Source organism: Rhinoderma darwinii, chromosome 2 (genome assembly GCF_050947455.1).
Source record: "Rhinoderma darwinii isolate aRhiDar2 chromosome 2, aRhiDar2.hap1, whole genome shotgun sequence".
NCBI classification, from domain to species: domain Eukaryota; kingdom Metazoa; phylum Chordata; class Amphibia; order Anura; family Rhinodermatidae; genus Rhinoderma; species Rhinoderma darwinii.
In genome coordinates, this window is record NC_134688.1 from 479,645,607 (window position 1) to 479,662,056 (window position 16,450).

Below are 16,450 nucleotides of genomic sequence, written 5' to 3' on the forward strand. Positions count from 1 at the left end.
ATCTCCCGGCTTATGCCACCCTGGCGCTGAAGATTGTTCGCCGGTGGGGTCTGGAGGTGTGGGAGATCAGGACCATGTCGAGAAAATTTCTTGACAGGAGGGTCCTGATGACCCACTTCCAGAAGCCCCTGGCGCTCAAAGACTGCCCAAGTAGTGACCTCGGGGTGGGATTAAAACTTTTAAATTCAGCGAGGATTCCCCAGAAGTTTTGGGATCTGGCTTGGCGTTGCTTCCATGGGAGACTGTATGTGAGGGACAATCTAAAGTGCAGAAGCTCTGATGATCGGGATTGCCCCCGGGAGGAGTGTGGCGGAGTGCTGGAAAGCATGGAGCATTTCCTGCTTCATTGCCCTTTCAATACAGAGGTATACAAAAGGGTGGGAGCCTCCATTGGTTGGCCAGGCCTAACCAGCCTCTCCTATGCTGGGTGGGCCTATGGAGTGTTCGGAGACCTCGGTGGTAGGGACCATTGCACCTTGTTTCTAGTCAGTATAGTGGTCAGGCACTTTATGTGGAATGCACGATGTCTAGTTTCTACCCAGAAGAAAATCCTCCTAGTGGATGAGGTTGTTAGCAATATCATGGGTGACCTGGTGAAGGTGCATTCTTTGGAGGTTGGCAGATTGGGAGCATCCAAAGCCTCTCGTCTTTGGAGGGGCTTTTCCTTTTGGGTGCCTTAATGTGCCTGCCTTCATGAGGGAGGGGGAGTCGTCACCGGTGCTCAACTGGAGGTGGGGGTCTGCGTTCCGCTGAGGCACCAATAAAAAATATAGCGATAGGACTCGGAATAAGGGAAAGGTGAGGGTCAGCATAGGGTCAGCTTTCAATAGGGTCAAGAAAGGGTTAGTAATAGGGTAAGGAGATAGGGCAAGCGATAGGGAGGGTGCAGCGGTGGACGTGGTACCTTGGCCTCTGGGGGGGAGCTGGGGGGGGCTTTCCCTTCTCTCTATCTGGTGATGGGCTAGGTAAGCACTGGAAGATTTTTGTTTTGTTTAGGATTGAAATGGCAGGAAAAAGGTTTACAAGCGACCGAACTTGGTGCTTTCGGGTACGGTGTATTTTGTATATGGTTTGGTATTTGGACAGGTTGGTGACGTGTATTGTATTATAATGTAGAAATGTTGTTAGAATAGGGATAGACTTAAGGGGGTTAATAGATAGGTTGGGAGGGGGTCGGGGGGGGGGGGGGTTTGCCTGACCCAGCCCCGGACTATGCGGACATGGGAGGACATGGGGCGGGGGGCTGGGCTGGGGTGTTGGGTGTGGTGGTGGGGGCCAGCATCTGGACTATGCGGACGTGAGAGGACATGAGGCGAGATGCTGGCTGGGGTGGTGGAGTTTAGGTAAGAAGGGTAAGGTTAGGGAAAGTCAGGATGTGTATAGTGTGATTAAAAAATATATATATATATTAAAAAAAAATAAAAAAAAAAAATTGGGATTAGTATTATTATATTTTGGATTTTTGGGGTTATTATTATTTTATTATTATTATTATGTTGTTTTATTATTATTATTATTATTATCATTATTATGTTGTTTCTTTAGGCCCTTGGGTGACGCGGGTCGGGGGATTTTCTGTTGGTACTTTGGATTACGTTTATATGATGTTTGTATATATTCTAGTTATTGTTTAGTTTCGGATGAAGTGTAGATGTAAGTATATAAGAGTGGGGTGTATGTGGCCGGGTCTGGTATCGTTTTCTCTTCTCATATACAGAGATGTATATAAGAAAATTTGTTTATAAGAATTGGGTTGTGACTTTTTGGTTATATGGAATTAGTTATGTATTTGTTTTTCAGTTTATGTTTTGTAAATTTATATAAAATAAAGAGATACAGGATATAACTCAGGGTCAGTACAGGATAAGTAATGTAATGTATGTACACACTGACTCCACCAGCAGAATAGCGAGTGCAGCTCTGGAGTATAATACAGGATGTAACTCAGGATCAGTACAGGATAAGTAATGTAATGTATGTACACACTGACTCCACCAGCAGAATAGTGAGTGCAGCTCTGGAGTAGAATACAGGATGTAACTCAGGATCAGTACAGGATAAGTAATGTATGTATGTACACAGTGAGTCCACCAGCAGAATAGTGAGTGCAGCTCTGGAGTATAATACAGGATATAACTCCGGATCAGTACAGGATAAGTAATGTATGTACACAGTGACTCCACCAGCAGAATAGTGAGTGCAGCTCTGGAGTATAATACAGGATGTAACTCAGGATCAGTACAGGATAAGTAATGTAATGTATGTACACAGTGACTCCACCAGCAGAATAGCGAGTGCAGCTCTGGGGTATAATACAGGATGTAAGTCAGGATCAGTACAGGATAAGTAATGTAATGTATGTACACACTGACTCCACCAGCAGAATAGTGAGTGCAGCTCTGGAGTATAATACAGGATGTAACTCAGGATCAGTACAGGATAAGTAATGTAATGTATGTACACAGTGACTCCACCAGCAGAATAGTGAGTGCAGCTCTGGAGTATAATACAGGATGTAACTCAGGATCAGTACAGGATAAGTAATGTAATGTATGTACACAGTGACTCCACCAGCAGAATACTCAGTGCAGCTCTGGAGTATAATATAACTCAGGATCAGTACAGGATAAGTAATGTCACATATGTACTCAGTGGCTCAGCTATATATTATGTTCATTCTATCTATATAATGGATTTCAAATATGGAAATGCCGTTTTAGAATTTAATATCTTGGATACGAAGTAGCAAAAGTGAAATCTGTAAAATAACGGTGGACATGGCTTGGAGGAGAATTATTCAGTATATTCCCGGCACACACAGAGCATTTAGTTTTAGGTTAGGACTACACAGTATCATGTGCGGCCCAATGTCGGAATCACATGTGACTTCTATTTTATCCTATGTGGAAAAGGTGATTATGGCAGAAGTTTACGATATGGTTAGAAATTTCTGTGATAGTCGCAGGAAGTTGCTTGTGACTTTTCCCCCATAAGAAATAATAGAAGTCGCAGGAGCAGCTCTGGCTTTACTCTTCCTCTACTGGGCACAGGTGTCTATAGATCTGCTGAGTGGCCCTCGCAGACCAGTAATATCCATTATCAGTATTATTTCTCTTACCTTTCCTTGTTAAATCTAAGGGAATGGAGCACAGCCGGGCGTTTCTGCCTCAAGCTCCACAAATGAAGCGTCTCGTCGGCACATGCAGTGACCAAGGCACCCTGCGGACACAAGGAAACACATAACCAGCGCTGGACACGCAGCACGAGCAGAACACTTCGCTAGAACCTGTGATGGAGAGGTAACCTGGGTGAAGGGGATGGTGTTCTGGTGTGTGACCCTGGCAGGGGAGCTATAGGCAGGAACACAAGAAGAGGTGGTGCGTGGGCATCCCGACCTACTGTGTCAAGAGTATTCAGCTGGGGCCCCTGTTCATGTCCTGCACTGACTGATTGGCATAGATCACGATCAGGGTATTATGTGACCAGCCTCCTCACCGATCTGTGAAGCTTTGGGCAGTTAAAGAACAATTAGCCGTGGAGCCATGTTTAACAGATGGAGACAGAACCCATGCACCAGACGTCAATGACAGAACATAATGAAAGCTTTCAGTCAGGATTTTCAGCTGCAGATGGGCAGATACCTCATTGGCATCTTCCAATCCTAGTACCGCATATGCCCTCTGGTAGAATCTCACAGACCTTGCAAACAAATCTATCTCTTGCTTTACTATGGGAAGATGCTTTACTTTTGACTGTAGCACTGCAAAGTATCGTCATCCATATGTCATGCGGCCAGTATAGAGTGTTTGCCATATGGGCTCGGTGAGTTCACAGGTCAGGACTGAGCTCACCTTACACTATGGTAACTGAGCTGGTAGCAGCATCATTGTTTGGTGCCGGGCCACAGCTCTGTGGGGGAGGCTCCTCTGCGGTAAAGTGATCAATGACAGTAGAGCTATGGCCATATGTCATCTATAAGAGACAGGAAGTGACAATGGCAGATCACACAGGATGATGGAGATCTGCTGTTGTCACCTGATACAGGTATAGACTGTTGCTATGCAACAAACCTGGTAAGCAGACATTTCATATGGGAACTAGGATCTAGATTTTAGTGGAGCTTTATTTTAAATGGTATAACCACAACTCCCATCATTTTGGAGGGTCAGAGAGGGAGTGTCTTAGACCACCACTTCAACCAATGGGGAGTGTCTTAGATTAACGCTTTGACCTATGGGCAGCGTCTCAGTCTACCACTACAACCTATGGGCGGCGTCTCAGTCTACCACTACAACCTATGGGCGGCGTCTCAGTCTACCACTACAACCTATGGGCAGCGTCTCAGTCTACCACTACAACCTATGGGCAGCGTCTCAGTCTACCACTACAACCTATGGGGAGCTTCTCAGTCTACCACTACAACCTATGGGCGGCGTCTCAGTCTACCACTACAACCTATGGGCAGCGTCTCAGTCTACCACTACAACCTATGGGCAGCGTCTCAGTCTACCACTACAACCTATGGGGAGCTTCTCAGTCTACCACTACAACCTATGGGCGGCGTCTCAGTCTACCACTACAACCTATGGGCAGCGTCTCAGTCTACCACTACAACCTATGGGCAGCGTCTCAGTCTACCACTACAACCTATGGGCGGCGTCTCAGTCTACCACTACAACCTATGGGCAGCGTCTCAGTCTACCACTACAACCTATGGGCAGCGTCTCAGTCTACCACTACAACCTATGGGCAGCGTCTCAGTCTACCACTACAACCTATGGGCAGCGTCTCAGTCTACCACTACAACCTATGGGCAGCGTCTCAGTCTACCACTACAACCTATGGGGGGTGTCTCAGTCTACCACTACAACCTATGGGGAGCTTCTCAGTCTACCACTACAACCTATGGGGGGCGTCTCAGTCTACCACTACAACCTATGGGGAGCGTCTCAGTCTACCACTACAACCTATGGGGGGCGTCTCAGTCTACCACTACAACCTATGGGGGGCGTCTCAGTCTACCACTACAACCTATGGGGAGCGTCTCAGTCTACCACTACAACCTATGGGGGGCGTCTCAGTCTACCACTACATCCTATGGGGAGCGTCTCAGTCTACCACTACAACCTATGGGGAGCGTCTCAGTCTACCACTACATCCTATGGGGAGCGTCTCAGTCTACCACTACAACCTATGGCGAGCGTCTCAGTCTACCACTACAACCTATGGGGAGCGTCTCAGTCTACCACTACAACCTATGGGGGCGTCTCAGTCTACCACTACAACCTATGGGCGGCGTCTCAGTCTACCACTACAACCTATGGGGGGCGTCTCAGTCTACCACTACAACCTATGGGCGGCGTCTCAGTCTACCACTACAACCTATGGGGAGCGTCTCAGTCTACCACTACAACCTATGGGGGGCGTCTCAGTCTACCACTACAACCTATGGGGAGCGTCTCAGTCTACCACTACAACCTATGGGGGGCGTCTCAGTCTACCACTACATCCTATGGGGAGCGTCTCAGTCTACCACTACAACCTATGGGGAGCGTCTCAGTCTACCACTACATCCTATGGGGAGCGTCTCAGTCTACCACTACAACCTATGGGGAGCGTCTCAGTCTACCACTACAACCTATGGCGAGCGTCTCAGTCTACCACTACAACCTATGGGGAGCGTCTCAGTCTACCACTACAACCTATGGGGGCGTCTCAGTCTACCACTACAACCTATGGGCGGCGTCTCAGTCTACCACTACAACCTATGGGGGGCGTCTCAGTCTACCACTACAACCTATGGGGGCGTCTCAGTCTACCACTACAACCTATGGGCGGCGTCTCAGTCTACCACTACAACCTATGGGGGTGTCTCAGTCTACCACTACATCCTATGGGGGGCGTCTCAGTCTACCACTACATCCTATGGGGGGCGTCTCAGTCTACCACTACAACCTATGGGGGCGTCTCAGTCTACCACTACAACCTATGGGCGGCGTCTCAGTCTACCACTACAACCTATGGGCGGCGTCTCAGTCTACCACTACAACCTATGGGCGGCGTCTCAGTCTACCACTACAACCTATGGGGAGTGTCTCAGTCTACCACTACAACCTATGGGCAGCGTCTCAGTCTACGACTACAACCTATGGGCAGCGTCTCAGTCTACCACTACAACCTATGGGCAGCGTCTCAGTCTACCACTACAACCTATGGGCAGCGTCTCAGTCTACCACTACAACCTATGGGGGGCGTCTCAGTCTACCACTACAACCTATGGGGGGCGTCTCAGTCTACCACTACAACCTATGGGGGGCGTCTTATTCTACCACTACAACCTATGGGGAGCGTCTTATTCTACCACTACAACCTATGGGCAGCGTCTCAGTCTACCACTACAACCTATGGGGAGCGTCTCAGTCTACCACTACAACCTATGGGGGGCGTCTCAGTCTACCACTACAACCTATGGGCAGCGTCTCAGTCTACCACTACAACCTATGGGCGGCGTCTCAGTCTACCACTACATCCTATGGGCAGCGTCTCAGTCTACCACTACAACCTATGGGGAGCGTCTCAGTCTACCACTACAACCTATGGGCAGCGTCTCAGTCTACCACTACAACCTATGGGGAGCGTCTCAGTCTACCACTACAACCTATGGGGGGCGTCTTATTCTACCACTACAACCTATGGGGAGCGTCTTATTCTACCACTACAACCTATGGGGAGCGTCTCAGTCTACCACTACAACCTATGGGGAGTGTTTCAGTCTTCCACTACAACCTATGGGGAGCGTCTTATTCTACCACTACAACCTATGGGGAGCGTCTCAGTCTACCACTACAACCTATGGGGAGTGTTTCAGTCTTCCACTACAACATTTGGGGAGCGTCTGAAACTACCGCTTTGAGCCATGACCTTTGGGGAGAAGTTAAATTAAGGCATAGTCAGTAACTTTGACTTCCCATGTGATTCTGCTTTCACACCTACATCGACCAGTGACATGTAGACCAACTATATATAGCTTTACATCTACAGCATAAATAATTTCCATGCTGTAGTCAATAAATAGGCTATAATGTTGTGCCCCCTGCTGGCCCCTATGACTACCACACATTATAGAATGAGCATTGCTATGTCCCCATTTATGTGTTAGACAGCACCAGAAGGGTTAATGGGACACTTACCTCGTTGATTAGGAACTGGAGATGTAGGACGGCCGCGCCACTCTCATGCTGGCAATGGCAATCAACACCAGGACGGCCCAGTCTGTTGTGATCGATAGTTAAGGATTTTACCAATGAATATGAATAAAGCAATTAACATCTTCAGGGTCACAATTATGTAACGGCATCAGAGGGAGAAATGAACATTAACTATTAACTGAAATGATCAATACAACTCTCCGTGTTATGGGGGCATGCAGAGGAGGGGGCCAGTGATGACATAATACAACTCTCCATGTTATGGGGGCATGCAGAGGAGGGGGCCAGTGATGACATAATACAACTCTCTGTGTTATGGGGGCATGCAGAGGAGGGGGCCAGTGATGACATAATACAACTCTCCGTGTTATGGGGGCATGCAGAGGAGGGGGCCAGTGATGACATAATACAACTCTCCATGTTATGGGGGCATGCAGAGGAGGGGGCCAGTGATGACATAATACAACTCTCCATGTTATGGGGGCATGCAGAGGAGGGGGCCAGTGATGACATAATACAACTCTCTGTGTTATGGGGGCATGCAGAGGAGGGGGCCAGTGATGACATAATACAACTCTCCGTGTTATGGGGGCATGCAGAGGAGGGGGCCAGTGATGACATAATACAACTCTCCATGTTATGGGGGCATGCAGAGGAGGGGGCCAGTGATGACATAATACAACTCTCCATGTTATGGGGGCATGCAGAGGAGGGGGCCAGTGATGACATAATACAACTCTCCATGTTATGGGGGCATGCAGAGGAGGGGGCCAGTGATGACATAATACAACTCTCTGTGTTATGGGGGCATGCAGAGGAGGGGGCCAGTGATGACATAATACAACTCTCCATGTTATGGGGGCATGCAGAGGAGGGGGCCAGTGATGACATAATACAACTCTCCATGTTATGGGGGCATGCAGAGGAGGGGGCCAGTGATGACATAATACAACTCTCCATGTTATGGGGGCATGCAGAGGAGGGGGCCAGTGATGACATAATACAACTCTCCATTGTAGTAAGAAAAAAAGGAGGAAACCTCCAGCTCACCAGTAATTCCGTCTCCGAACACCTCGCACGGATCCCCGCTACGGCCGGCGGTCAGTAGATCAGGAAAGAGAAGAAAGTGATCCGGCGCTGTGTTTTGTTAAAAAGGAAATCCGTTCCCAAATTTATTATGGAAAATAGTTAAAAATTGCAGGAGACGCAGTCTCAAGGAGTGTATATATAGCGGGCTAGATGGCCTTGGCCTACGCGTTTCGAGCAAGCGTGTTGCTCTTAATCATGGCAAAAAGAATATGAGTGCCCCCAATGCTGTGTCTACTTGATATACAAAGCGAGCTGCCGTTCAGAGGTCGGCATAGGCTGACACTGATTGATGCTTATCTTCCACAGGTGGAAAATTTAACCCATATGTTAAAAACGGGAGGAGTATCTTTGTGTTATTAAGTATAGCACAGTGAGTTTGAGTTTAAGTATCAACTGAGTTTGTGCAAACTGAAGCACTGTTATACTGCTTGTATTTCCCGGATTGTACCAAACAAATCTTGGATCTTTTGGTACTAATTGAATCCGGAATAACTAATACAATAGTCATTGGAAAGAAAATGTAGACTAAGCATAAAAGGGGCAAACATAAGTAAATGGAACATAACAAATATGCAACTGACAAAATTAAGGATAAAAACAAATACAGAAGTAAAAAGAACATTTACAGATCGTGATCTGGTAATCTTACTTCTCTGAATCACATAAAAATTTAAACATATGCAACAAAAAATCTGGATATATGAACCAAGCATTATGGTGGCAAATGTCGTTAAAGATAGAATTAATAAGGGGAAAGAGAAAAAAAAAAAAAAAAGGAAAAAAATGATTTTTCCCCCCCCCCACCACTATGACCAATTCGGCTTAGAGTTAAGGAATTCAACATATATGCGTATGTATGAAATATGAAAAATCATGTTCCTCTTATAGGTATGTTTATGTTGTATTAAGGGAATCAGACATGCATGGTTTCGTATGAATGAAAGTATCATATTAATATAATTTATTCCGTATGTTTGTAGACTGCAAGTCATAAGAGTATAAGAGTGATGACATAATACAACTCTCCATGTTATGGGGGCATGCAGAGGAGGGGGCCAGTGATGACATAATACAACTCTCCATGTTATGGGGGCATGCAGAGGAGGGGGCCAGTGATGACATAATACAACTCTCCATGTTATGGGGGCATGCAGAGGAGGGGGCCAGTGATAACATAATACAACTCTCCATGTTATGGGGGCATGCAGAGGAGGGGGCCAGTGATGACATAATACAACTCTCTGTGTTATGGGGGCATGCAGAGGAGGGGGCCAGTGATGACATAATACAACTCTCCATGTTATGGGGGCATGCAGAGGAGGGGGCCAGTGATGACATAATACAACTCTCCATGTTATGGGGGCATGCAGAGGAGGGGGCCAGTGATGACATAATACAACTCTCCATGTTATGGGGGCATGCAGAGGAGGAGGCCAGTGATGACATAACCATATAACTCTCCATGTCAGGGGGGCACACAGAGGAGGGGGCTCAGTTTTGACACAATATAACTCTCCATGTTGGGGGGCACACAGAGTAGATATGGTCTACTGATGACATAACATTAAGGAGAAGTAACGAGAATGATTTGTCAGTGCGGTGAGACTGTGGATGTTGCTATTAGGTACTGCCTGGTAAAAGATCATCCAAGACCTCCTCTGGGGACAGAACTTATTGTATGTTCAGAATGTTTTAGATTGTAATGTAAAGTTATTTATGCCAAGTTTATATATTTTGTATGTTGAATGAGGTCGTTATTTTTCCACAGTCACACAGCGTTGTGGTCATTTGAAAGTGGAGGTGGTATCTTGAGATATAGGGTGTCATGCCGAGGCTGATCTACAATACCCCAGCCATGAATATTTCCTGAACACAGACCGGTCAGTGCAGAAGTAACATCAGCGGTAAATGGCCGGTGACTGAAAATGAAAGCAAAATTGACCTAATGCCCATAGCAACCAATCACAGCACAGCTTTCATTTTCAAGAGCCAAATTAGAAATGTTCTTACATAGTGTGACATAAGACGGAGACATCGAAGCAGGAAAAAGCTTTTTGCGTGTTGGAATTTGTAAGAACGGGGTTTGTTGTGACAGTTCAGTGAAACGTTCAGAATAAATTTGGTAAATGTGCTCCGCATAAAAACTGCATTTCGCGTTGGGTGAAGCAATTCAAATCCCCCGGGTGTTTACGTAATGGGAAAAGTCCGGGCCGACCTCAAAGACGAGCCGTGTACGAGTGTAGTCCTAGAAAGTGGACCAGGCTGACTAGTATGGAACTACCGGTGCCACAAACCACGGTATGGCGTACCTTACGAAAACGTCTGCGTTATAAGCCATACAGATGACATCTTCTCCAGGAGCTGAAACCAGACGACAAACCGAAACGCTGTGACTTTTGCATGGACTTGCAGGGCAGATTGGAAGAGGACGAACAGGCTGGTGTTCAGCGATGAGGCGACCTTACACCTCAGTAGGAAGGTCAATCACCACAACGTTAGAATTTGGGGATCAGAAACACCATGCGCCCTTATCGAGCACATGAGGGACTCGCCCAAAGTAAACGTGTTCTGTGCAATGAGCCAGCGCAAAGTCTACGGTCCCTTCTTTTTTACCGAGGATCCTGTCCCTGGCCGCTCCTACCTGGACATGTTAGAGGAACGGCTTATGCCACAGATAGAGGAAGATCTGCCAGGTGTGGTCTATCAGCAGGATGGTGCACCGCCACATTTCCATTCGTATGCTCTCCGATACCTGAATGAGACTCTACCAGAACGTTGGGTCGGCCGCGCCAGAAACAAAGATTCACCAATGTTGCGCTGTCCTCCACGATCCCAGATCTAATACCCTGTGACTTCTTTCTGTGGGGCTGCATCAAGGACTCAGTGTATCTGTCCACCCACCCCCCGGTGACAGCGACGCATCACTGAAACAGTGGAGTCCATATCCGAGGACGTGCTGCACGCGTCCGGAAAGAACTGGACGACCGCCGAGACATCTGCCGTGTCACCAATGGAAATCACTTTGAACATTTGTAGTGTATGGATAAAACTTAGACCGTGCGTCTCTTTATGGTAATACATTTGTGTTATGTTCTCTCGGTTATGATAACGAGGCGATAACTTTGCACCTTACTTTTTGAATCACCCTGTAAATGTATTATATACACTCACCCCATTCTTCTAGGAGGGAGGTGACCCTCTGCTATTACACTCAGGGGGTCTCCGGTCACAGTACAGGTGCAGTTATCATTCACTTGTCACGATGATTCCCTGCACAGGTGACAGATATAACACAGGGACGATGGCTGACAGCAAGAACAGGGACTGGGCACTATAAACACTGGGCATCTGTGCAGGGTCCAGTCTTCTGTCAATAAAGCTTCATCAATGTGTCATGAACATTTCTACAACTTTCTTATAGACATTGTACTTCATTTTTTCACCACTTGCAAGATTTCTGCTTGCTGTCAGTGAAAGGGAACTATCTTGTTTACATCCAGGAGGCTGATAAGCTGTCCTGTCCTAGTCCTGCTCACAGCTGAGGATTTGCTACAATTGTATCCAGTATAGACAATCCTCTGCGGCCTGGACTCCAAACTGATACATTTTACCTGCACTGATACACTGTAGCAAACTTTTAGGATAGATATCTTCCCTCTAAGTTGTTTAGCTCAGTGATCCTCAACCACCGGGCTGCGGACCAATTGGTACTGGGCCGTGGTATCTGGTATCCACCTGGGTGGCCTCAGGGAATTTAGAGCGAAAAACCACACCAAACTGTGGTGCAGTTTATCGCCCGGAATATCCGCTGCGGAAAACTGCTGAGCAGGCCTCCTGGGATGATGTTAGAGGACCGGCCTCCTGGGATGATGTTAGAGGACCGGCCTCCTGGGATGATGTTAGAGGACCGGCCTCATGGGATGACGTTTCATCCCTGGAGACGGATGCAGCGGCGGTCACATGGGATGAAACGTTACCCCAGGAGGCCGGTCCTCTAACGTCATCCAGACCGTCCTCCTGGGACGATGTTTCATCCCATGTGATCGCCGCTGGTCCCAGTTCCAACTGCATCTGCGTCTTTAGGATGCAGATACAGTTGAATTGAATGCTGGAGTAAGAGTGACGGCTCCCTGCCCCAGCATTTACTCTGCCCCGAGCGGCTCAGCGCAGACAGGCAGGCGCGATGTTGTGACGTCATCGCGTCTGTCTGCGCCGAGTCACTCATAGCACAGACCGGAGGAGAAGGATCCTCCACCTGACGTGGGAACGGGGACAGGTAAGTAATTATGTTATTATTTTTTATTAGGCACATATGGGGGCATTATACTGGGTATGGGAGGGGGGCTGATATGGTGGCAGCTATGGGAGCATTTTACTGTTTGGGGCAGCTAAGAAGGGCATTATACTGTATGGGGGCATTATACTGTGGGGGCAGCTATGGGGGCATTATACTGTGGGGGCAGCTATGGGGGCATTATACTGTGGGGGCATTATACTGTGGGGGCAGCTATGGGGGCATTATACTGTGGGGGCATTATACTGTGGGGGCATTATACTGTGGGGGCAGCTATGGGGGCATTATACTGTGGGGGCATTATACTGTGGGGGCATTATACTGTGGGGGCAGCTATGGGGAGTATTATACTATGGGGACATTATACTGTGTGGGGAAGCTATAGGGGGGCATTATACTGTGGAGACAGCTATGGGGGAATTATACTGTGGGGCAAGGCGGCTGGGCATAGGCGCGGGCAGGGGTCTGGTGGTGTTCGGGAGGGGTAGGGAGGCCAAAGCTGAATTCTTGCACCAGGGCCCATGAGCCTTTAGCTACGCCCCTGCTGCTATTTGTTGTGGATTTTACCTCCCCATTGAATTCAGTGGGGAAAACCCGCAACAAATAAGCGGCGTTACAAATACAATGGACATTCTGCCCCGCAGGTCAATTTCTGAGCAGTTTTTCGGCTTGGATGGGACTTCCTTTATCTCATCCACTTCGCTGCTACTGTATTATGCGGCCGATTTTCCGCAGCATAATACAGGTATTAGAATACAGGTCTACGCCTTATTTACGCAATGTGTGAACTGACTCTAATAACCCCCGACACCCCCCCCTCCCCGCCGGTCCCTGGAAATATTTTCTTGCATCAAACTGGTCCTCGGTGCAAAAAAGTTTGGGGACCACTGGTTTAGCGGATATATTTAAAGGGGATGTCTGATATTCCTTTCCATATGCCCTATTAATTTTATAGAGAGGGGTCCCCCCACTATGTATCAGCACAGAGAGTCGCTCTGTAAGGACGGCTCCTGCACTGGCGGACCCGCTGCGTCCTTGCATTTCACGGACGGACATGAATGCCAGCATGTAATGCTTCACTTCCCCCCGCGATAACAACTTCTTTTTGTAAAGGGATTGTCTTCATGAGACGACCTCTTTACGGTATAGCCAGGTGATCGTGTATAGCTTTATATTTATAGCCTTCCTTCTGTTTTATCTGCTTCTTATTCATGACGAACTTTAATAAAAAACTGAAAAAGTTGTCCTGCATTCCCGACGTCAAACATGCGATGAAAGCTTTACCAGCGATGACACGGGGCCGTATTGTTACACAGGAGAATGAATGTGACTCATCATCTCGCTGACATGAACACAATCCTCATTCCTTCAGGTATCGCTGCTGGAGATGAGGTTTAGGACTGCGGCTCCACTTTATAGAACACGGGGATCTATACTTACCTAGATTTGGGGGTCTCCCGGGGTCATTTCCTGTGCAGCTCCTTTCATGACTGGATGGGAATAGGACAGTGATGTAGAAATGCTGCTCATATTCTGGTACAGAAGAGGCTGGACGCAGCTGCAGGCTTGAGGGAAGCCGACATGACCGTCCTGGTAGGGAAAGGGTTAATGTTAAGAGGTGAGGGAAAGGTGAAGGAGCTGAAGGAGGGACGGGGAGGAGCTAGGGGGGACGGGGGGGGCCGTTACTGCGCTTCCCGCTGTTTCTCGGCATTGAGCCGGAAGCAGCGGGAGGAGTAATACACAAGAAGCAAAGCTCCCCGTTGCCCGGCTTTTTAGTATGGCAGAGGCCCTGATTTTAGAGCGGCTGCGTGCCGCTGCTGTGCACCACGGTCCCGGATGGCTGGAGGAGACCGTGGCTGCATTAACGCGGATCCCGGACGCCGTTTCGCCACGTCGGGCACGGCGTTCGGGGTCTGTTGTAAGGGACAGGCTCCCCTCCCCCGGCCCCCCTACGAGCATGGCTATGGCGGCGGGGGGGGAGTCGGCAACAACCGCTCCTGCGCTGGGCAGGCAGAGAGCGGTAGCAGGGGTGACGGCGATGCAGGCTGTGTCGACCCGTCCCTCTCGGCGGTCCCGACCTCCAGAGCGCCTGAGTCCGGAGGTAGTCCCGCGGACACGGCGTCGCAGAGGGAGCCCGATCCCGGACGCTGCAGGCCAGGCAGCTGGGAGGACCGCCCCTTCCCAGGCCCTGCGTCCTGGCAGGAATCCCAGGCCGCGACGGGGTCCGGCGGTAAGCAGGGAGTCGCAGGCCGGGCTCCCTGTCACCCCTCCCCCATCAGATGGAAGATGTCGAGAGCAAGGTACGGCCGCCCCGCATGGTGATGTTCCGGCCAGGGGGCAGGCTTCGTCAGGATCGTCTAGACGGACGACTAGATCTGCAGCGACGTCGAGGCAACAGGTCCGGTCGGAAGTCTGGGTCCCGGCGGTCGGGCGGCAGGTTGCCGGCCCATCGGTCAGCGCGTCCTCATCCCCTTTCCGAAGAGGTCGTTGGGAGGGACAGTCGTCGGCGAGAGAAGAACTGGAGGAAGGTGAACTGGACGTCTATCGTCGAGGTCAGGATGGTCCGGCTGACGGGAACACAGCGCCTGTGCAGCCCGGTGAGTGTATAACTCCATTATTGTCTTATCCAGCGATTTTTATGTCGGGTGTCGGCGGGGGGGCTGCTAGCATAGCATCGGGGGCCGGTAGTGGCGCGGGCGGACGCGACGGAGCGGGTTTGGCAGATTTAGTGGGTTGCTTACGGGAGCTGGTGGGGCGCCTGGATAGGGCCGCGGCGCCGGTAGTAACGGAAGGGTCCCCTGCGGTAGTTTGGGAAGGCCCCAGGGAAGTGGGATCGTTGCAGGCGCGTCCTGTGGTGGCGGTTAGAGAGGCGGTCGCGGTGTCGGTGCAGACTGAGGCACAGAAGGACGGCGATCGAGTGCGCATGGACGATCGTGCTCGGGGGGAGGTGTATGTTTGTTTTGAGGGTCCGTTGGGGGCGCATTTAAAGCAGGAGGTGCGTGATCGGATCTGGAAAGATGAATATGTTGAAATTTTTTCTCTCTTGCCGCTGGCTAAATTCAATTTGGATAAGAGCAAGCGGGATGAGAGTAAAAAGGACGAGGAGGAACGGCGGCGGTATAGGCTTATCCCGCAGACGTTCGTTAATTGGTCGCAGGCGTTCGCCATATTGGCTAGTGTGATAGGGGAAAAGGCGCCGGAAAATTGTTCGGCGTTATTTTGTTATTTTGATGCTATTGGGGAGGCTCATAGGGCGTATGGGGGTCAGGCGTGGCTGCGATATGATGAGCAATTCCGTCAGCGGAAGGCGGTTCGGCCGGCGATTCGGTGGGACCAGAAGGATATTGCTCTCTGGTTACGGGTTACGGCTCCGGTTAGGCAGCCCTTTCCCGGGAGCGGTGGCCAGGGAGGCCAGACTAGTCAGAGTGGACCAAGCGGCGGGGGAAAGGCGGGGTTTTGCTGGCAATTCAATGAAGGCCAGTGCAAGTTCGGGGCCACGTGCAAGTTCAAGCACGTGTGCTCCGAGTGTAATGGGGCATCACACGGGGCGGCAAAATGTCTGCGGAAAAAGAGGTCCGGGAACCAGCACGGGGCTGGTCAAGGGGGTGTCGCCGGTGAGGGTGGAAAGGATGGCCCCTTATCTAAATGAGTATCCGGATAGGGCGGCAGCTAAGTTGCTTTATGAAGGGTTTAGTGTTGGTTTTGTTATTCCTCCGCCTCCTTATGAGGTTCCGGTTACGCGGAGAAATTTAAAATCGGCTTACTTGCATGCGGAAGTCGTGTCGGAAAAGTTGTTAAAAGAAGTTTCGTTGGGGCGCATGTCGGGGCCATTTGTGGAGTCGCCGGTGAAAGATTTAGT

The 16,450-nt window shown here is 49.4% G+C and overlaps 1 protein-coding gene across 8 annotated transcripts in view; it reads right to left on the reverse strand.

The window, feature by feature from the left end:
• The window catches only part of STXBP5L (syntaxin binding protein 5L), a 310,211-nt gene that overhangs the window by 188,391 nt on the left and 105,370 nt on the right, over window positions 1–16,450 (reverse strand). For all 8 annotated transcript variants that reach the window (XM_075854716.1, XM_075854714.1, XM_075854718.1 and 5 more), the window contains exons 3-4: window positions 7,191–7,272; window positions 3,119–3,219 (exon numbers count right to left, since the gene is read on the reverse strand). In XM_075854716.1, the coding sequence (XP_075710831.1) occupies window positions 3,119–3,219; window positions 7,191–7,272 (183 nt within the window). The remainder of the gene's footprint in view (window positions 1–3,118; window positions 3,220–7,190; window positions 7,273–16,450) is intronic.